This window comes from Rhea pennata, chromosome 12, assembly GCF_028389875.1.
Source record: "Rhea pennata isolate bPtePen1 chromosome 12, bPtePen1.pri, whole genome shotgun sequence".
Taxonomy (NCBI): domain Eukaryota; kingdom Metazoa; phylum Chordata; class Aves; order Rheiformes; family Rheidae; genus Rhea; species Rhea pennata.
In genome coordinates this window covers 4,740,732-4,764,275 of record NC_084674.1, presented here as the reverse complement: position 1 = coordinate 4,764,275, position 23,544 = coordinate 4,740,732, and the positions used below count along the sequence as shown (strand labels likewise).

Below are 23,544 nucleotides of genomic sequence, written 5' to 3'. Positions count from 1 at the left end.
AAGGAGTCTGTCTTTGAGGTACACCTTGATTATAGTTTTTCCTCATTAGAGCATTTCAAATCCTACTCTAGAATTTCCAGGTGGAATAAAAGATAGCTTAAATGTCTTTTCATGGCTGCTTTATGGATTGCAATGCCACTCTAGTTATTTGCCTATGCGCTGCCTGTACATCTAGATTTCTGAACTTTATCAGAGGCAATAGTATGACATGGCTCAATGTGCCTGTAATTGGGATGAACACAACACAAAATCAAAGTAAAGCAGCTCTGAGACAGAGATAACAAGCATGTTAGTTGAAGGCAAAGTGTTGAGAAAATCATACATTATATTTTTCCTACTTGTACCACTGTGAAGATGGTAATTGTTAGTAATATGTCAGGTGAAATCCTGGCTCTATCAATCAGTAGAAAATCTCTCAAAGACTACAGTAGGGCTAGTATTTTATCCCAGGGAAAAATACTTCTTGAAGATAAATTTACAGAGGTTTATTGGCTGAGTGTCCAATTTCAAGGGACAGTGACAATCTGCATCAGCTGAAGATGCATTTCTGACTATGTAACATGGTTTTCTGTGGAATGTGGCAGGTGTGCTAAATACCAGTTCAGTGCTAATCCACAAATGGATGTGAAGAAATGAAAAATGTTTGCTTCTTGGTAACGTGCAGAATAGGCACTGAGATGCCTTTTAATCTTTCCCCTTCTAGTTTTTCACTTTTACCGGTATTAAGATTATAACTTTTTCTATTCTAGAAGGAAAACTTAGAAGGATTTGGCAGTGAGTCTTTTGTGGGGGTAAGGAAGAAGGGAGAGGGGATGAAGAATTTGGGAACTATTCATAGTGAGTCTACTTCAGTATTTATCCAGCATAGTATTCCAGTTTATACCTGAGTGCTTAATTTGAAATAGAAAATAAGAAAATGAGTGAGATAGCTCTTTGACATTCACTTTTTGTCCTTTTCACCATCTATTTTGTTTTATTTATTTATTGGAATGTAAGACTACACTGAGCTTGAAGTCAAATTTATGTATCACAAAGAAACTATAAACCAGAAAAAAAAAGTGTAAGGCCTGTTTCTTTCTCATTTATGGGTTATCTTAAATGTATTGTGAGTTGAAGTAAGATATTCATTGTTTGATTCTGCTTGTCATACTTTTGGTACTTTTCTCTTGCCTATTCTCTCCATGTCTCCTCCTCTCCCCAAAACCTCAGTCCAGAATTTTCCCAGAGTCATGATGCGGATTTTCATGTTAATTTTGCTCTCCAATAGACTGTCCAGTCATTCCTTCAGCAAGTGAACTATGCTCTAGAATGAATATGCTAAGTAGTGAAACCAGAAGGAAGTCAAAAGAACTTAAAATAGTGTGAAATATAAAACAATAATTTATTTTACTTCCTTTTACTTGTTAATGTTTGTAGCTAATGATGATTTCATGACACTGCTTTTATAATTCAGTACATTCAAATCTATAAAGCAAACAGTTACTACCATGGGTATTTCAAGTTACACAAACTGTCTTGTATAAACAAATTAACTGTACATGCACATTTTTTCAATAGGTTGCAACATTTGCAAACATGCTTTAAAATCCTTTAAAATTGCAGTATACTGTACTTTGCTTCAGGCTTTTGAGATGAAACCTACATACGTTCTTTAAAAACCTTAAAAAGAAAAATGTTTAAATGTTGATCATAACTCTAAAGACTGCTGTTCTATAAGGTAAAGTAGTATAAGAGAATGGCTCTATCAGGAATTCAATAATTCTGAACTTAAAAACCTTGAGCTAAATATTGATAAACAGCATTCTGTGTAGAAGTGAACAACAACAAAATAATATCACAAAATATGGTTTCACAAAAAATACATATGTGCAGTTGCTCCTGGTGGGTTTTTTGCTTCTTTTAGGCAAAGAAAAGCATGTGTACTTTTTTGTATGAATATAGATTAAGCAAGTTACCTGTGTAAGTATGATTAATACATTTCTGATATTTAAACACTTTATGTAAAAGGTAAGAAGTAAAAAAGTACAATCAATATTCCAAAAAGTTTTGCTAATATTGCCTTTGAAGGAGATGTGCAGGCTTTCTCTCCACTTTATAATGGAGATCCTGGCACCCATAGTTGTGGAGTTCAGTATTTGAACTATAAACTTGATGACTGTATCTTATATACAAAAAAGCTTGCCACATTGAACGAGGCATTGATTTCTACCCCAATGGTAGTGTTTTATGTACATAATTTAGCAGTGGGTGATTATACAGTAGTCACTGACAGGAAAGAATTGTACACTCGTGTGCCGTCTGGTGACTTTGTTCCGTGGGTTAACAGTTCTTGGATTGTCATCCAATTGTCAAGTATTTTTTTATTCCTTTTCTTCATCATTTTTTTGTGGCTCAGTTCAATGATATTCATCTCTTTCTTTTCTTCTGCACCTTGCTGTTCCTTTAAACAATCTAACCTGCTCTGCATCATAAACTCACGCCTTCTCCTCTGCTCCTTTGCTTTCACTAAATGCTGCTTCCGCTCTTCCTTGCTCCAGTAACGGCCCATCTTCATTTCACTTATGGCATCATCATCAGTTGTCATACCGCTTCGCTCCTCCTTAATCTTTATGGCACGTTCTCTCAGCAACCTGTCCCTGACTGGCCTCTTTGTAATGTAGCGAGTCCCATCGCTTCTGACCTTGACTTTCCATTCCATCCTTGGTTCGCTCTGGCTTGAGTTAAAGTCTTTGCACATGCTCACCAGGCTCATTTGGCTCTGTGCGTATTCCACAGCTGATTTCTGTTGAATCAGTTGCATGTAGCTCTGATAGTGCTGTGCATGGGCAGGGATGTGAGCATGTTTATAGGGAGAATGATGGTATGGGGAGACATATGAGCCAGAAGTTTTTTGACCATGAGTTGGGCTTCTGTTTCCATCACTGCCTTTTCTGTCTTTGCTTTCTAGCTGCTTGCTGAGGTCAGGATCTTTAGGAGAGGAATGGCACTTACCAACACCAGATTCGTGACTCTCTGAGCTAGGAAATAAATTCTTTTGGGAGACATTATGTGCCACTACCCCCTCATTACCTTGACTGTTAATGCCTTCTGCAGTTCTGCGCAGTGAATTGTCAGGGGAAATCTCTAGTGTGAGTGGTGTACTTCGGCAGCTTTCTCCCGTGTTATATGCACTTGAGCTATCCTTGTCAGACTTCTCGGGAAGCTCTGTAATGTCTGAGAGCTCATGTCTACGAACATCGATGCTTGTATTATAGTTGCGGAACCCGCTGTTATGTAGCATCCAAGGCTCCCGGTACTGCTCTTTCAGCTGCTGCATTTTATGAGCTCTCACAATATTCAGGCACTCGAGTTCGATATTGCGAAGCTCCTCATTTAGCATCTCCAGCTCTCTGTCAACACTTTCTTGGTCACTTTTGCTCATATCTAGAGTGCTGTTATGATAATACAGATTGTAAGGGTTAGCAGACTTCACTTGGCACTTCAGTTCCAGAAGTTCCCGGAACCGCTCGCATTCGTCTACAGGGATTCCGAGGAAGTCGACGTCTGTGCAGTCGGCTGAGATGAACGACTCATTGCTGAACTGCATATCACCACTTCCTAGGGTGTCGTGGCTGTATGTCAGCTTGTTTTGACTCCCTAAAGTGTTAGAGGAAGTAGTGTGATCATCTGCATTGTTTTCCTGTTCTGAGCTTTCATCGTTCCGAGTGCTATCATCTGTGCGCCCTACGCCACTGTCCTTCTCATGTTGGTTAGATAAAATAGTGGCTGTATCTGTGGTACCTCCATCTTCCTCATGCTTCTTCTAACAGCAAAAATAAAATAGAGAAACAGAAATTATTGCAAGGATATAAAATAGCTCAGGGCATTTATTTAAAAGTTTTCTTACTCTGTTACCTATTACGTTGTCTGCACCTTTGTCTTGTACTTACATAGAAAGAAAGCTGTATACAAGCATGATTACTGAAAACACAGCACACTATGGATGATCTTTTCAGAAGAACTTGGAGTCTGCTTTTCTGTTATATAGCAACAATGTTAGAAGTCAAACTTTCAGAATGTTTCTTTTCCCATTTCTAAGTGAAAATATATCTTTTCAAAACATGTGGCTCCCACAGAGCAACTTAAACTCTAGACAAAAATCAAAAAACTATTCATGAATTTATGTGATTGCATTGATTGTGGCAGCACAATAGGGAAACCTAGTTGGTATTTGTGTCTCTACATACATTTCACCGTTCAAAAACATTTTTGCCTTTGTCCTCATATACAAATCTTATTTCCCTCAGTTTCCTGACTTGTCCATTTACATTTTGATGTTTTGGAAGGCAGGCTGTTTTCACTATGTGTGTGCGTGTGTGCATACCAAGTAGGATATTTTAGAAGCTAGCCTCCTGCCTGCCTTATCTGCCATATACCTCCCTCATACTTCTCTCAGAGACCACATCAAGAGTGATGGATTTCTAAGAACTCATATTGTAATGGGGTATGAGGGGGCAGGGAGAGAGGAAATTAAAAAGTTAACATTTTAAAATGTTTTAGTCCCTGAGATGAAGTTTTCTGTGTGGTCTGTGGACAGAGTCTTGTAGTATCTTGATTTTTTTCATAAAGTCTTTTTGCCTTAATCATTGTTCAGGACACTAAGCTTATTCAGTCAAGCTCAATATTGGAATATTGAGTGCAATGTGATGTTTTGACACCATTGCACAATGGTATGGCAGTACCTGCTGAAGCATGCTGGCAGTAAATTGCATTGCCTGGTGGTGCTGTTCCTCTAACATGTCCATGTGCAAGTCATCCAGAAAATCATTTCTGTCATCATCCATCCATCCTTCATCCAGCTATGTGAAAAGGGAGGGAAAAATAAACAAAATGAAGACTGACGTAAATTGTACTCCTTTGTCGGAAGTAATCAGGAGATCTTAGGAGGTTCCTTCCTCCATGGCAGTGCTGCAGTGTCCTGGGAAGAAGCACAGATCTCCTCTAGGAGTCAATATTGATTGTTTTATTGCCTCGTTTCCCTCTCCATACAGATGCAGATCTCCAATAGCACAGTCAGAAATCCTTTTAAACAAAACTTTTAGCTTCTGTAGTCCTTCATATGAACGAGAAATAGCACTTTCACCCATGGAAGTACCTCTAAGAGTAGAAGCTGGTTTTGTTTGTGTGTATTTTTATTAGTAGATATAAAAATACTCCAGAGTATTTCTTCTACAAGAAAATGTTGGGATCTAGTTTAACCTTCTGTTATAGCTGGAAAAGCTTCTTGATAGTATTAATCATGTTTAGAGATGGTATATAAAAGCCTAAATAATAGGTGTTTCTATGAATGATTAATCAATAGTTATAGGAATTAGAGTTCAGTATGTTGTTTATAGCTATGGCTTGAAACCATTCATAATACCTTGCACTGATGTTTGTTATGGGATTGCAGAATATATTAATCAGTGAGTTTCTTATAAATTGAGCTTTAACATAAAATGTAATAAAAGTATCGTGATTGCTGAATTCGTTATTTCAGACCGCATATATGTCCTGTCAAACCATGTAATATGTTTTTAGGTAGATAAAGTTCTTCAAAATGTAGTTATTATTTCCTAGAAAACAGCAACTCTATCTTAATTTAAACTGAAGAGTCTTTTCATTGCTGTTGCTACACTACCTGAATTTCTGGTCTTGCAACAAGTAAGGAGATATTCTTGCTGTCTTCACTGGTGAGAAGGGCCACAGCTTCTTCTCTGTTCTGTACTTCTATGCCATTGATCTTTAAGGAAAAGAGCAACAAAATGAAATCCATTAATGTGGATACTTCTCTCTTAATGGGCTCTAGAGAATTGCATGGCTGGATAAATCCCAGTGCACTACAGGCCAGGCACAGTCCCCATTCAAAATTACAGCAGTAGTGTTTAGTTTAGTGTTGGACACATTTGTGGGTTTGGAGATGTGAAACTGTTCTCTATCTGTGGTGGTGATATGCAGGGTTATATAAGAAGAGCCTTATTACGAGAACAGAAACTAAAGATGGAGAGTTCTGTAAGAGCAGAATCGAAACAGCTCTGGTGGCTAGGAAGGAACATCCTTGTATGGGGCAGGTGATAACGGGAACACTCTTCCCAAAGACTAAATGGGATGGGAACCTGTGCTCATGTTTGTCTCTGCAGTGGATAGGCACTTCTAACAACAACAAAAACCCTGCAGTGTAGTGTTGAATGTGGTAGACTATTTATCCTGGCATACAGGAAAGCTTGTTCAGCCTGCTGAACAAGTGTTAACAAACTTGTTAATAGAACTGCCTGGAGAGACTTTGCAAGCAGAGATAAGTGCTAGGCCACAATGGAGGGGTCCTGTGGTAGAAGGAAGACTGTATCAAGTTATGTGCTGAAAATCCGTGTGTTCCACCGGTAAAATGCTTAGCCTGCAAGGGTAGGACTAGTACTGCACTTTACCTGGCCACATGTACCAAAGTCTGACTAATGGATACATGGCAGAGGAAAGGGAAATGTCTTCAGAAAGTTAAAAGGAGGTGTATAAGTACCAGTCTGAAGGAATGATTTGTAAGAATGATACCAAAATAAAGACAGTGAATTAAAATGGTTGCAGTGGACTTTGATGTGTTAACAGATTTTCAGACATTTATACACGTACTTGAATAATTCGATCCCCCTCTCGGAGTCGACCGTCTTTTGCAGCAATACTGTTGGGGTCAATCTACAAAATAAGAGAACAGCAAGTGCTTTGCAGGTTTTATGGCTCAGTCTTTTACTTCCTATTGTGAACCCAATATTTGTAGTATGACCAGTCTTGCAAGTCAGTGTGTCTATCATGGCTGCTAGATCTGTCATTGTTACTTCTTGCTTGGTGATTAGAACACTTTTCCTGGTTTATGTAAGAGAATGTGAAATGCAGGTTAAAATGGCTAAGTCAAAGCCAAAACATTTCTTCCTGACATGTGTTTTCAGCAAATACAGGTTTATTATAAAAAAATTATAGTTTAGTATCTTGCTTTAGAACATTGTATTCTAATTGGAGCCTGCAGTTTTCACATACAACACGGAAAGGATTGTGTCATAAATGATGTATTTTGATGGAAGATTTTAGATATAGTTATAAGGTTTTCCCCCTAAATTACTATTGCTAAGTTTGAAATGGATCCAAGTGATAAAAAGATTATGTATAAAAAGCTGCATATTTCATGCAAGGAAGCAAAGAGGCAAATGTGCCCCAAATCTTTGCAAAAAAAAAAAAAAAAAAAAAAAAAAGTTGACCTTTTTTCGTGTATATGGTTTTTGGAATCAATTGAGAACAAAAGTTCAAGGCAGAGTGCATTAAAAATCCTTTGAAAACGTCATCTGAAATTGAATGCCAATAATGTGTTAGGGGAAAAAAAGAACACTAAGTGTTAATACAATGAATGCTATTATCTGTAGAAAAAAGGTTTTTTTTAAAAAAGAGATACTCAAACATTGCAAAATACATACATTTCTTTTACGTGATGAAAAAGAAGCAACATTTCATGTGCCCTTACAAATGAGAAATTAAGTATTTTTGAGTTAAGGCTAAAGGACAACACATACCTTTTGTGTTTGTGTAGACTGAAATAGGTAGTGTAACACTCTAGACTTACGAACAACGAACAAGCACAGACATTACAAAGATAAGCTTTTGTGCTGGGTAGTTGTTCACGTTCAATACTGGAGAAGATTTTGATTTAACACTGTACTGCCCAGCAGAATAAGGAGCAGGTACTAAGCCTTCTGAAGACTGTGTACTTGAACATATTTTTTTTCTCCTAAACCGTATTTCTGAAGAAATAAAGAGAACTTTTATTCTTTTCTTTGCCTCTAGCATTGAGAACTGGCGCAGTATTTCTTAATGCTGCTGGGAGAGAGTTTTTGATTATGGAAAAATCATGCTGATATGCATCATAACACACTTAAATCACACTTAAATCTGTCAAACTGTAATTATTGAAGAAGAGAGATACATGGGAAACACTAGAGGAGAATGATTTATTTCAGGGGTCAGACTTGTCATTTGATGTGTTCTCCACTGAAATCTAGGAAAGGTTCTGTATACTCCCGTCTGTCTCTGCACTATCCACCTCCTCATTGAAGTCAGCAAGAACTTGACTTGGATGGATGCAGGATTTCACTCAGTTTGAAGGAAAGGAAAAACAATGAATTTCTCCCAGTTACTGCATTCTGGCTGGTTTGGGAATGTGGTACAAACAGGCAAGGATTTTTTTCCCCCCCTTTTTTTTTTTTTTTTTAATGCCCGATTCTCCTGTTTAAAAGACAAATTATATCCTATGGAAATCAACTCAGTCTTACCTCACTCACGTAAATACCAATGTCATCTTCATCATCCGTTCTATAACATACAGTAAGGCCAAGCTTGTCCTGGCTGTTCACTCTGTGTAAATCTACTTCCTGAGGTTAGGAGAGAAGGGGGGGGGGGAGGGGAAAGGACATTCTCAGTGAGACACTGGTGACTGATGGAAGCAATTTTTCAAATACAATGAAAATATTTTGCTTAAGTGATATACTAGATCTCTTTTCATTTTCCTGCGTAGACTAGGTTAACTTACTGAGCAAAACATGATTATATGCAGACAATCAATAATTGGGGCATTTTTGAGCATTCAGTCAATATAAAGTCATTTTGAAAATAGACCTTTTATTGATCTTAAGAAGAAAAATTACCTATATTTCATGTAGCGGCAAGACTTCAAATGCTAAAATACTTATAAAGTATGATTTCAGTATTTGCCACAGCTGGTGTGTATTTTTCTTTTTTCTGTAAGGAAGAAAAAAGTTTGGGATTTTTTTTTTTGGGGGGGGGACACCCTCTATTACCTGCACTTGTGTAAATTTTGTGAAGAAATGAATTCAGTAATCTAGAAGTGTGACTGAAGATTAATATGTTGTCAGCATAGCATTTGATATTCATAAAATAGAATTTGTACTTCAATATCTTGCAAGGATTTGGTTTGAGCAAGTCGTGGTTTATCCTTCTAGCGTCTTTGGTGATCTTATTAGCCTTGAAGCCATTCAAGCCATCTTAAAAATGTGCTCTTTGACAAAAAGACATGACTTGGGTTGATTTTTTTCTACATGTGTTGTCCGTTTGTGATAGCAATTGGTATAAAAGAGTTGTAAAATCCATGGAGGTGTCCAGCTGCAGTGCAGAAAGTTCCTGACTGGGACATGGTTGGCATGGCTGTCTCGGCTCTGCCTTGTGGCCTCCCCCGTGGTACCCTGGCAGAGGAGAGCCCCACGCCCCAGAAAGCTCAAAGCCTGCATTCAGCTTCTCACAACTTCGCTGCTTGGTCCTGAGGAGCCTCCCGCAGGGAGAAGGGAGGTTTCTTATAGCTGGACAGAACAGTGGGGTGTTTTACTCCTCTGAAGAGCAGGCTTGGCAGTGAGAGAATCTTTGCGGCAGTCCTGCTGCTCTGCAGCTAATGGCCAGCAGGATGCAGAGGGGGGCTGCTGCCGCTGAGGGGAATGGGGAGGGTGGGCAAGCGGGGCAGAAGGAGGCATGCTGAGGAGGGGGACGCAGGCCACCTGGGACTCCTCGAGCCCCTGCGCCCCAGGGCAGCCCTGGCTGCGGGCTGGACAAACAGGGCTCCTCTGCTCACAACTGTCCGTTCCCATGTAGAAGTCCTGATAATGTAATTCATTATTTCTCTGTCTCCCTGTTTTGACCTGCACTGTGCCATTTGCAAGGGGCAAGACAATAAAACAAGTGGATATGAATAATTTATTGGCATGTCTAGATGACAGCTGCCAAGATCAGCAATGTCTTGTTATTTACTAGTCAACATGTGTAATTTCTTCTTTTTTAAAGAAATTTAGCTGTAAATGTCAGTGACATTTCAGATGGTATTTAAATGGTTTCAATCAATAGTATCCATGGTGAACTGCTGCTTTTTTTTTCCTCCCCCTTTTGTTACTTAAAGGTTGAACACAATGATTTAATAGTAGGATTTTAAAAAAGATTTTAAAAGCTTTATGGGCTGTTTAGAGAGGAAATAAGCTCTTCAATAGAAAAGAAGAGAGAATGTGGACCTGATTTTGATCTCAGTTAACATGGTTAGTCCTTGGGAATGCCACTGAAATCAATGTTTTTATTCTGTATTTAATTGTAGTGGGAAGTGGGGAAAAGGTGGGAATATGTGAATCAGGAGCGTAACTTAGACATGGAATGATTCCCCGATTTCCTACGTACTTCAACAAAATAACTTTATGTCCTGAAAAAGGTTTTATATGGTTTACTTATTTGAGAACATGACAGAAAAACAACTTGAAGAAATGATTACCCTAGGTGCTATACCTCATTATATTGTTTGTATCATACTGGCAGTGAAAGCATGGTGGCTTTGGTTGTTATTTAAGTGGATCCTATTTAAGAATAAACACTTGCCAACACCTTTTGGAGGGAAAGGAGGGAGCAAGCGATTAGTTTCATTCTTACCTGTAGCATGTTTTGAATAACAATAGGTATTTTTTTCAACAGTGTACAAGAATGAAGAGCATTATTATGATTAAAAAGAAAAACTATGGGTTTACATTTAGAATGCAGCATCCAAGACATCATCTGTGATATACTGGAAAGTAATCACCTAGTGAATTAAACAGTATATATTTTTAAAGAAAAACAGATATGTGTTATTTAACAACACACACACACAAATAAAGCAGTAAAAAGATAAAGCAAACAAAAAAATTTCTGAGCAGGTGTTTAGAACCTGAATTTTTATGAGCAATTAGTTGAACTTACCCTTGGGTACCATCCCTCTAGTCCTTGGTAAGAATAGAATAAGTGGGTTTGATGCTATCAAAATATGGTAATTTTGTGTCCTTAAAGATAGGAACAGCTTCTTTCTATGGATCTTTGCATCAATAAAGTTTTAATATTATCATAAAGGTTTGAAATATTTGAGAGAAAAGTGCACAATTCCAGTTGGAGTTGAAGAATCAACTCCAGAATCTTCAAAGCAAAGGTTATTTCCTATGTTCACTGTCGAATCTGTATAAAGCACAGGTACATTAAAAGGAAAAATGCAACAAAAAAGTGGCATCTGCAGGTACAGTTGTTATGGTAACTTGTGTAATTGTACCAAGAATTAAAGTCTAGGAATTAATATTGGCCCAAAGAACTTTGATGGGGTAAGCTAAAGTGCTTACAAAGTCATTGGACTTGCCATTTCTTCCTCCTCTGTCTGGAGCATTATACTTCTGGGTGGCCTGAGGGCACAATCCTGCAAATCAGCGGTGTTTTACATTCCCACAGCAGACAACAGCCACTGCATGCACTACAGTGGCTGGATGGCCTCAAAAGTCCCTGCTAGATGCATATTCTTTCAGACTAGTGTAATATACTATACAATCTTGAGATGAAAGAATATTTAATGCTCATCAGGAGCTCAGATTCTATGGTAATGAACTCTGTATACAATCTTAAGTACGTCCTAAAAGCTATCAGCCACCTCTATTGCAGAAGGGGGATACATTGAAGTTATTCAACACCTGGTCTAGATGTGCAGAAATTAGGTAGCAGACCATGGTGGTATCTGTCAAGTGTGGTAATATCAGGGACTGAATCGATACGATAATTGTAAAAATTACCTATATGATACAATTTTTGCGCACACAAACACTTAGAATCTGCTGCTTATTTAGATCAGGTAGAAGTGGCATTTGGGGAGATGTTCAAGAGAAATATGTGTTTACTATTACAAAGCAGGGTCAGCACAGGAAAATTGCATGCAAGATTTTTGGCTCCATGTCAAATGGGTAGAGCCGAAGGGAGCCAAAGAGCAGTTGCTGAAATCCATATGGCATTTGTAGCAACACAACAAGAAATGGATGTGCATTCTGACATTATATCTGCAACCACTCATAATCACAGATTTAGGAGTAAGTGGTAATAATAAATTAACATCTATAAGCTCAAAAGCTCATTTATTTGCAACAGATCATTGAATTATTCTACTGGTGATTTAAAATCATGGATGCCTGCAAATTTTAAAAATCTGAGTGCTTTCTCTAACAAGAAACAAATGAGCAAGAGAAATCCAAAATGAGCACGTAATTATGAGCAAAAAAGTTCAAACGTTCAGAAAGGATTATACAGAATGATAGTAAGTGTTCTGTCCTACTGTTTCTTTCTCTAAAAAGTTGGTGGGTGAAGCGTTCTATGCTGGATTTTGAGATACCTGACCAGTAGATTTTACTTTTCTGCTACTCTCTTAATCATTTCAGCCAGAAAAGAATGTCAGGGAAGTAAATAAAGAAACATTTCCTTTTATGCTGTGTGAGAACTACATTTTTTTTAATTTGCATAGGTAAAAACAAAACCACCACCTCTCCACATTTTATGGAATAGAAGTTTAGGTTTTCTTTCAAAAATTGTTTGCCCTAAAAAATCTCTCTGCAGGTTTCTGTGCCATTCTAGCTGTATGGTGATAATTCTCAGGTGGACCACAGAGACTGGAACTCAGCTTAAGTCATCAGTGGTGCAGGGAAAGGCTGAGGAAAGCCACCTTTCATCCTGATGAAGACAGACTTAGGATGCCTAAACAAGATAATGTTTACTGATTGCTCCTGATTGAGCCTATTGATTTCCATGTCCCTACCCTTCTTTCAAACAGATTCTTGGAGTAGTAAGTGGGAGTTCTAACCAGGGTAGCAAAGTACTGTAAGTGGGAGAGCTGGAAACTTTCAGTACTGAGATTTTAGTGATGGCTTCCTAAAAGTAGTCCTTTCAAGCTTTGAAGCACAAATTTTGTTGCTTTACCGTGTTTATTTCCTGCTGATCAGAGGTTGTGGTTTCTTACTAAGGAGCCAGTGAGCACTGTGCCCTGATAGAAGTGGAAGAATTTAGAAAAAGGGGTGGGTTTTTCTTCAAGGGAGATGTCACCTGAAAAGAGCCTCTGGAGGAATATACACACATCCTTTTAAAAGGGAGAATAAGTCAAATATTGTTGTATTTAAGAGTGCTTCCCTAGATAGGTAAGTAAATGCTTAATGGGCTAGCACAGATGTGGCTATTGTAAAAAAGGAAATGTTAATAATGATTTCCAGTTTTGAAAATGGAATGAATAGTTAGAGGATAAATTTGAGGTCTTCATTGCAGTTTAGTAACTTAAATGTTTTTTATTGTATGGTTGGAACAGACTAGAAGTATGCACATTCAGTTACCCTGGCTCCGATAAACAGTAACTCTTTGTGTTGAGTGACCCCTTAGGTGTTGTCTATACATATCCTTTCCATCAGTGTTTTGCTAACTGTCCCAGTTGTGAAGCTTTGTTAGCCACCTGCCCAAAGCCAGGGCAAGCTCAGCCTTCAGTGTGTTGGAACTGGCCCTTGCATGGCAAGGGATGTAATTCAGTCACTTGGAAAATGTTTAGATTTAAAACCGGAGATGGCATAAACTATACCTGATTTCATATCTGAAAGGGTAAAAGTAACTTTAAAAAATGGAAGAAGGGCAAGATATTCAAGTGGAGGCTTCACTCATGTCCAGGTTTGAGGGAGAGTATCGAAAGGGGGATTTTATAGCAATTAACAAACATTTCATTTTGGTTTTCATCTCCAAGCTGTACTTTGTCTCAATTAGTCATTCAGTTCAGCTGACTTCAGTTTAACCCTCTTCTCAGAAAACCAAATCTATATAATGTTTGGGTATGAAATGGTAAGGGCAGAAAGTCAAATGTGAGATAACAAGGCCTCATTTTTGATTCAGAGTTTCCTCCTTTGTAATCTGAGAGAATTAATATACTAAGAAAGCCCTCATTTAGTCTCCATGTCTGACAGCTGGACAGACTTGTTTGAATAAACATGTTAATGCATAACACACATTCAGCTCAACTAGTTAACCTCCTAATGGAAGCAATATAATTTATCCACAATATTAGATTTCTTAAAAGACAGATTTTGAAAAGACACTGGCAGAAAATACTAATATGCTCTACATCTTCCCTTAAACTGAAATCTGTATTGTGTGTGTTTTTATTTAGTAAAAAAAAGATGGTCACTCAAGGCCTTGAAGTCTGCTAAACAGCATTTGTTTTACTGGTATTTTGATTCTCTTCTGACTTCAATTTGAGTTTTCTATATGGAAATGAATTATTACCAGATCTACAGAATCTGAAGACAGTTTGCAAACTTTTTAATGGGGATTGAGGCCTTAATCCTGCAACCACTATTATACAAGGGAGCAACTTCATGCTTATTGATGATCAAACTGTGTTCCCATTGAAGATGATGATAAATCTCCCAGTGATTTAAGCAGGGCTGCGGACAGGTCAGCAATGCTCCGTTTGACAAATGAAATGTTAGCAGGACCAAGATCTAAGAAATCAGGAGTGTGGGCAAGCTGAAAAGAAACTATTTACTTACTGGTCATCATGAATAGATTGTCTGGATCAGACATCACTGACAACATAATATTGAGATACTTTACTACTATTTATCATAAGCAGTTAAAAATACTTCAGTGGGACTTCTGTTCAGTACTTGCTTAACTATTTTGTAGAACTAAGGCTCACAATTTATATATTATACTCTGAAAGATTGGGAGCAAGTTAATAAAATTAAGAAAGATAAAACTGAAAATGAACTTCTAATAGGATATGAAAGTAGTAAAAACACCCACAGTGTTTAATCATTAGGCAGGAAAACAGACTTACGTGCACTCATGATTGTTTAAACTTTTTTTTATAATCTATAATTTTGTATGCATATATATGTAACTTTTCAGTTATGAAAAAGTGCGGAAGAGCTTAGTATAACACTCGACCTATTTTGATGTTTTCTTGTAAACTTAAAATAGTTCTAAATGATATGATCTAGAATATTTGTTTCTCAGTTGGGGAATATTTAACAGAAAATACAAATTTAAATGCTGACATTTAGTTTTCTACAGCAACTGCATGAAACAGGCCCTGCCACTGACAAAACTGAAAAATTTTTTCAGACTTTCAGAAAATCTAAATCAGGTTAGTTATACTGAATTTAATTGATGAGATTAATAGATTTATTATTTTGTTTGCTGAAGATCTGGCTTGTCACTTCATGGTATGTAGTTATATATATTATTAAAGATATTAGTAATGTTTGTAACCTGCAAAATAACTAAGAAGCAGTATTATTACACATAACTGCTTGAAATGTCTTTTCACATTATACATAGTATAAAGCTTATGACATGTACATGCTAAATTTTGAGTAAATGAAATTATTACTAAATATTAAGTACCTCTAATTCTAACTCATCTCGGTCCATTTCTTGATGAATTCCTCCCATGTAGTCATTTGAGTCATAGTATTCATGCACTGATGGATGACTGGAGGGAAAAAAAAAGTATGTTTTAGGGTGGCACTCTGTCATATTAATCTATTCCAAGCTTGTAGCAATGCATGATGAAATTATAGATGAACAACCAGACAAAGATATTGCAGGTGGTAAATAATATACAGTATACTGTTTATATCATTAAATGCACTAGGGAAAAAAAATACATGTATTATAAGAACAATCTTAAACATTTGGCATGTGATGATGGATGAGGGACTTATAACGAATCTTAACATTTTAAGATGTAGTGATTTTTTCCAAATGTAAAGCTGACTTGGGGAAAAAGTATATAGAGTGGCAGAGTAGGATAAGTGGTACCAAGTAACAGAGGCTAAGTGGGCAGATGTTTACCAAGGAGCAAGATGAGAGGGAATACTAGACCTGCATTTATTTGTGAGCTCAGATTATTTGCAGGCAAGCAGGCAAAATCACCTTTGTCTACCTGCTTGTTATTTGTTCTTTGCCTTAAAGATAAAAAAAAGTATATCAAATTGCCCCCAAATTCTTGGATTTAAATCAACAATATTTTATTGATTGATTTGGTTACAACTGGCTGTGCTTAATGATTTAAATACAGTTTAAAATGCACCACTTTTTAAAATTGCCACTCACTATTGCCATGTTGCTTTCTACATCTTGAGCTCTTGCCCAACTTTATTGCCTATACTTCAGAAGTTCAAGCAGTATAATTCTTTTGTGATCACTCATGTGTATGCTGCAGCTTTGTTTACTTCTGTGGTGAAAGTGAATTCAGTTAACTAGGTACATGTTGCTGTGTAAGTAATAGACTGTTTAAGTAACAACATCTGCTAACTGGCCAAGCTTTCCAAGTTGTTATATGCAGGCTGCATTAAATTGAATGGGATTTGGAGCAGTCACAGGAAGCATTAAGGAAAAAATGAGCTGCACCCAGTAAACCTGCATCATTCTTTGCTTACACGTGCTGAGTAACAGGATACTTAAATACCTATTTGACTGCCCTTCTATATAGGGATTGTGATTTAGCAAACCATGTCGTTAAGGCCAGCGTCTGCTGCTTCAAAATAAGGCCACTGATGATGTCAGCAGTGGGAATCTATCTAAGGATTTAGGGGCAATATTAAGCCATTTGATAGGACTGAGCTTGCATTACACAGGCATGATGTAACCTAAACAGTTGTTGTCATGAATTAATCTTCTTTGCCACATTTTTCATGTGTTTGATTTCACAGTTGAAGAGCAGCAGGTAGTTTTTGTCTTAGATATATTGAAAAAGCATCCTGCAGTTGTTGGAGGATATGTAGGACATGCTGTAATGCCTACTGCCTTTTCACTGCCAACAAGACCAAAGTTAGCTTTTTGTCAGGTATATCCACTAAAATGTGTAGCTGTGCTTGAGTTTTGAATGGACTGTGAATAGATGGCAATGCAGTAATATCTGGTAGAACTTTTTTTCAAGTAATCGGTATGGAGAGTTGTGAAAGGAGTAGACATTGTACACAGAAACCTAATTCCTTGCCAGATGTGTGAATGCTAATGTGCTAAAGAAGTCACTGAGGAGCCCTACAGAATCAGTGCCTGTTTGTAGTCAAGTTCTATTTCCTCAAGCCGCTGAGAGACACGTCTGGGTACACTGGGAGCATTTGGGTGCTGCCAATCGCAGCTCAGGCTCTCTGGAGAGTCTGTTCCAGAGCTGTGGTGCACAGCCAGGATAGATGCATATCAGCACTGCTTCTCAGCACCTACAGGATCATCTCAAAAATGTGGATTGCTGTGGATAGACCAGATTTATGGTCTGTCATACACAACAATTGAGACCCTTAGAATCTTTTCTATCCTTTTTCTACTTTGTGAAGATGTGCAGTGAGATTATAGGCAATTTGTATGGATTTCTTGAGGAACTATTTTCCTCTTGAACGGTATGTTAGGGTGTGGGGGAGTGCTAGGAGATAATTGTCATTTCTATTTGTCAGTACAAAAGCATCAAACTACCATTAACAATAATTAAAATTTGTTTCTAAAATATCCATGACAGCACTGGTAAGTAATTTTAGTCCTAGAAAATAATTTATTTAAGTAACATTGCTGCAGGGTTATAATAAAGTAATTAATACACTGGAGCAGAATGTAGCAGCTCTTTAGCATTACACAATTTATGGCAGCCATAAAAAATAAAGTTAAAACATAAGCAACCTAAAGAGGCAGTGAGAGGAATTACAAGCAGTAGTAACTTTATCTATCAAACACCACCAACAAATGAGCTTTATGAGGCCATGTTGTGACTCAGTGGAATAACTCATGTGAGTAATGGCTTGCTGAAGTGAAGAAAAAGTGAAAATAACCTTTTGAGTTATGACTTCAAGACATACAAATAGTGGCAACTTCTGCGAGTACACATTCACCAGACAGTAAGGTAAGTTTATGAGCTACTTCTAACATCCCACACTAAGGAATACGAAGATTTGCAAATGCTCCGTAAACTATTACTTACTCATCTGATAGGAGGTATGGGTCTAGCACAGAGACGGGTGGAGTAGGTGAACCCATCTTGCTTAGAGCCATGATGTGCTCAAAAGTGATATCTGTCTGTGTGCCCACATCTACCAGCTGAGACTCATGAGAAGGACTGAAGATCTTGGTGCGTGGAGTTCTTCTCAGGACCTGCACCACAATGGGTTCCTTGGCTGTTTTGAAAGCTTCCACTGCCTGCTCATGCGTTGCTTTAGATAAATCCTTCCCATTGACCTGTGTGGAAAAAGAAAGCAAAGCAATGAGAGAAAGTTAATGTAGAGATCATCTGTGTAATTTATCTGCTTATTTACAAGTCTCAGCTTCCATCTAAATGTGCATACAGCAAGCCCTAGGAGTTATTTATGCAGTATTATTTATCTGTTTCCTCTTTCACTAGGCTGACATAACAAATCCTGTGTCCTCCTTTTTATTTTAATTGTGAGATTTTACTAGGCTTGTTCTTTGATCTAAAGCACAAATCAGCATCCCATTTGCTTTTTGAAGGTTAGAGATCCCTCAGCCCTTGTACAAACAAATAAAAGTTTTGATTCTTCTATTATTATCCTGTGTTTTCTAAGATTTTTTTTTTTAATCATTTAACTGTTATACTGATTTCAAGACTATTGGGACAAGATCTGTGAATATAGAATGATGTATTAGTATCTGGTAAATACATTTTCAGATGAAACATGATGATTGTGCTCAGTCACTGAAATAAAAAATCGTATCATCAGAATGGACATGGATATCATACAGAGATAGGGACTAGAAATAATGAAGAACCAATTATAGATCTTTCTTCAAAACCACTTTTTGACTATTCCATCCCAAAAATCTAATCACCATTATCTTCCAGTTGAAAGAACATTCATGCAAAACAGAATACCTTTAGTAAACATCAGACGGAGACCCAACCCAGATTACCAATGTTAGACATGAGAGACTGGGAGATGTGAATCTGACTGATGTGCAGTAGAAGGATTTGAACCCAGATCCCGTATATTCCAAAGGAGCAGTGCAACAGCTCATAGCAGTGAAACAGAAATTAAGCATTCAATTCTAGTGCAAGGTTCATAGTTTCAAATCTTTGGCAAGCAGAGGTGTCTCTCCCTGTCTACAAAGTACTTCCAGCCCACTGTGGCTTTACATTTTCACTCCTGATTAACTTCTCTGCTCACAGGATTTCAGAAGAATTCTTCCTTAAGTGTCTAATTCAACCCACGGTTTGTGACAGAGATGAGCTAGGACGTTTAGATCTGTGTTCTGTTGCTTATGTTCCTTCAAGTAACTTACCCTTAGCTTACTCAGATAACAAAAAAAATGTATCTTCAAAGAAATTGTGCATTGTAAAATACTGATGAGTAGTCCTGTACATATATTTATAAATTGAAAGGGCCTTACTCAATCATTCCCATCAAGTGTACTGGCAGTATTCTTAGAACTGAAGTGTAAATACTTTCTGTTGTTAAATATCTATAAAACCAAATTTTGAGAGAACCTTTACCAATGGAAGCATCATGCTACTGTTACCATTATCATAATCTTGATTCTCTTTCTAGTCAGACAGCTATACAGTTGCAAACCATGTTACTGAATCTATAATCAGAGGTATGAGCTGCACAGTGGAGCACAGTAATGTGGTGACTCCACCACGTTAGCTTCTTGACAATGATTGAAAACTCTAAAATATATCCAGATTATGACGTCTTTACTCTTATTAGATGAATTTAGTTCATGTTGTGATATACCATGTTTAGTAAGTGGAGCATACATATGCTAAAGTAAGTGGAGCAACTTACTTTCTAAAGAGTAGCGTTACTCAGTGCAGTAATGATACCTGAATTTGGCCCTTGGTTAACGTATTGCCCACAGCAAAAAGCAATAAAATGAGTTAACTTGAGTGCAGAATTGACTGAAAACGCTAAATTCCTTTTGAATTACCCTGTGCACATAACGCTTATTACATTGTCATCTTAGGTTTATCTTAGAGAGGTGATGACACTGGGGTTTTTTTGATAAGCCAGCTGAGAAAGGAAGGTATTAGCATGACATTTACATTACACAAACAATTGTATTCACTGCAGTTGCTCACAATAATGCACAGTATGTAAAGTTTGGCCTGGTCAAATTAAATATCATTAACTCGCCCAATTGAGCAGATTACTTTAAAACAATTTGTACAGCTGTAAAATTAAGTTCAGTATAATGTTTTATGTGGAAGAAGGAAGTGCTGATTATGTTTCCAGTTTTATTATTTACTACAAATTAAATGTTGCACATTTTACTGTGCGCATCCTATTTTTTTGTGTACAATTAAACTGAGCAAGCAATCAGAATAAAAGAATCCAAATTGCAGCAAGTGTAGTGTTTTCCAGAAATGTACTAAGAATAACTCTTGGGCAACACACTTTTCATATGAACTGCTCTCCATAGCTTCACACTAAAAAACCTGCCCAGATCATGCAAAGAATACCTTTCCAGTTTATTCCCTAGTATTGCAACTAACTGCCTTTTGGTTTAATTCCCTAAGATGCTTTCTTTCTGCAAAACGCAGGACTGATACCCTCTTTGTGCTTTCATTGTTAATTGTTATAGAAATAATCATAACTTCAAAGTCAGGTGCTACCATGTAGGGAACAGGCAGTAGTTTGAGTGTGTCATAAATCGTCCCTACATTTGCTGTTATTTCTAAGTAGTATCTTGACTAAGGTTTCTACAAGCTGATAATGCAGAAAGGAAAAAAAAAGGTGTTGCCTAAGATGGCAGAAAGATGTGAGATCAGATTTTAAGATTTGGGAGAAGAATTGGATACAGTTTTTTAAAATACCCTTTAAAGCAGGAGAAGTTTTAAATCAAAAAATTCTAGAAGTTCTGGCATTCAAATTTTTGAGACTGGTTGAGACACAGGATTTTTTTGTACTTTTCTATTGCAGTATGAGGCTGTGCCTGCTCAAGTTACCTCTCTGGTGGTAGTGGCAGCAGAACTAGTATGTGTGGGTTTTCAGTGGCTTAACTCTGGATGCTGGATAGTGAATTAGAATGTTGAGGAGCAGCTACTCATTCTGCTTCACTTGTCACAAGAACAGTAACTACAAGGAGAGGGGCAGGAGAACATCTGGGGACAGAGATGTTAAAGTATTGTATGTAACTATATCAGGGCTTGTTTGGTAGAACCTTTCATTTTATGCTGCTGGATCCAAGTCAAAATTGTTCATTTAATTAAGTATTTGTATTAAAATTCTCAACCTGGATGTTTCAGCATACTAGCACTGAACAAAGCATGTTAAGTGAGTAACTCTGGAGGGGAGTTATATAAAGCTTTATATTATGGGTTTGGTAATATGGCAATACTATAGTAAAACAAAAGCATAACTCCCTGTACTATTTTTAGATTGGGGATTTTTTCCTCAGAAGCTTATAATTCTATAAAAGATGGCAGCATCCTCGTAAATCATGTCAGGCATGTAATTTTCTAGATAGCCATTCATACAGTGAATGATCTCGGGGTCTGTCTGTCAGTCTCTTATAGGGGACTAATTCCTTCACTCAAACTAGTTAGAATCCTTTTAGCTCTGCAGCTTTCTGTCTTGATCCTTAGTCTTGGCCAATGGGGTGGCAATGACTGTAAGACAGCCAGGCCAATTTGAGCTTTTAAGAATTGCACTAACAAGAAAATAACAGAGTTGCACAAAGCTATTAGTATTAACTGTTGAGATTCTGGATGTGGAATCATGGAAGAGTATGCAGTGATGGGAAAACATACTTAGAAATGATTTACAGTAGCTAATATCTGGGCATGCTTATGGAATTACATGCATATAACTGACACCTTTTTCTTCTGGTGAATTGGGATAGCATAATTGGTTACACTCTCCATATGTCAACTAGAGAATTATGAACAAATGTGCACCAGATGATCTGCAATTAGACAGTTTTCTTGTTCTAGAAAACACAGTTACATTGGTGATTCAGAAGAAATGTTGCAAATTATTTTAGAGTAAGAATTCAACTTTTTCTAATGATTTGTACTGAGGAATAAAATTAAGATCAATGAAAACATCACTTTAAAACACACTTTAACCAGACAAAAATAATTAGGGGCCATTTTATACTGTTGATTTCAAGAAGGAGCTCCTAAACTGAAGAGAATATATGGATTATATTGTCTAGAAAAAGTTAGATTTTCTTGCTCCATTTTTCAAATATAAAAAACATGAACATTACAACTGAAAATGGAGAATGCCATTTCAGTGGCTAATCTTGTATCTTGTGCATAGGTGCTGATTAGAAAGTAATTTGTAAAAATTCATGCCATCTTTTTGATAGAAATTAACCCTTCTTGCATTACAGTAATGCAAACCTGAGTCCTAAAGCCACTGCAGTCAGCCTTTAGGATATCATCCTTCCTGCTTTACTCTCTCCCTATTGGTAAGATTTTGTCTAATCAAATGAAGGACTTGAGGCATAAAGGAGCATCCCAAAATTGCATATCTGAAAGTGGAGAATATAAAGAATTTCTTTATTATGGAATTATAATTTATGCTCAGAACTCAAGTGTAGCAATTTGGACTGATTAGAAAAGCCATCTTTAGTCTCACTTTTACTGCTGTAGCTAAAGTTTGTGGAGTAGAAATTCATGCAGGTCTCTTCTAGTAGCAGTGATTGTGTTGCAGTAACTGATCTTTTCTTTTTGAAATCTCAAATACTGTGAGTGCTTGGTTAGTTCAAATTATCAAGAACGATTGGACTAGATTGTTTTCAAGTATTTTCTTTTGCCATGTTTAATTCAATTTTAAATAGAAGAAAAAACACATTTCATGTGGACTTCAAATATTTCAGTTCCACATTATTTTCAGCTAGGGGAAGAAAAACTGTTTACTGAATCTTAGACAAAAAGAACATTTCAGAATGATCTGAAATGAACATAGTGAAAATACTGTCTGCTCTTCCATTTTAGGTGCTTAGCCACCTAGGGAAATTATACTTTCTTGTCCTCATTCTGTTAAAACTTGCGGTAATTGCTACATTGTTGTATGTTAAATTCTGAGCACTGACTTGGTTGAATTTCCTTCATGTAGTGTTTTCTATCAGAGCACATCAATATTGTTATTTTCTCTTGTAAAGACATGAGAAAGAGAATGCTACAACATTTAGATAATGAAAAATAGTAAATTTCAAGACTGCTTATGCATAGCAGAACCTATTTGCTTTCTTGTCTAGAAAAGCTAGCCAATATTGGTATTTTATTTCTAAGTAGTAAAAAAAAATCATGCAGAGGAAAAATACATTGGGATGACCTCAGTGGCTTGCTCTTTAGTATCCATTAGCACTTTCCTTTTGACTCCTTATGAAACTTCAGCAAATAGATTATATTGATAGAGATGCTGTATTGTTATCTGGAAAAGTTACCATAATTGATGAACAGTATTTCCAATGATTAAAAGCCAATAAATATTAGTTTCACATTAAGTAAAAAAAAAAAAAAAAAAAAAAAAAGTTCTCTGTAATCATATGTTTTATTCTAATGTTTCTAATTTGTATTCAGCAAAATTCTTACTTACAGTTACGTCTGAAATAACACAGAATAAAAAAATCCATGCATATGAATGCTTCAGAAGACTGCCAAAAATCTGCAAGTATGCATAACTTCTTAAGAACCTTACATGCCATGTGACAGAGACAATAGGATCTTTCATA

General features: G+C 36.9%; 1 protein-coding gene across 2 annotated transcripts in view; it reads right to left on the bottom strand.

The window, feature by feature from the left end:
- Positions 1-1,357: 1,357 nt before the first annotated feature.
- PDZRN3 (PDZ domain containing ring finger 3) overlaps positions 1,358-23,544 on the bottom strand; it is a 149,544-nt gene continuing 127,357 nt past the window's right edge. Inside the window, exons 4-10 of one of the 2 annotated variants that reach the window (XM_062585464.1) lie at positions 17,828-18,081; positions 15,259-15,346; positions 8,328-8,426; positions 6,643-6,705; positions 5,660-5,761; positions 4,722-4,838; positions 1,358-3,802 (exon numbers count right to left, since the gene is read on the bottom strand). In XM_062585464.1, the coding sequence (XP_062441448.1) occupies positions 2,252-3,802; positions 4,722-4,838; positions 5,660-5,761; positions 6,643-6,705; positions 8,328-8,426; positions 15,259-15,346; positions 17,828-18,081 (2,274 nt within the window). In that variant the 3' untranslated portion in view covers positions 1,358-2,251. The remainder of the gene's footprint in view (positions 3,803-4,721; positions 4,839-5,659; positions 5,762-6,642; positions 6,706-8,327; positions 8,427-15,258; positions 15,347-17,827; positions 18,082-23,544) is intronic. The other variant, XM_062585465.1, reaches the window with a different exon arrangement.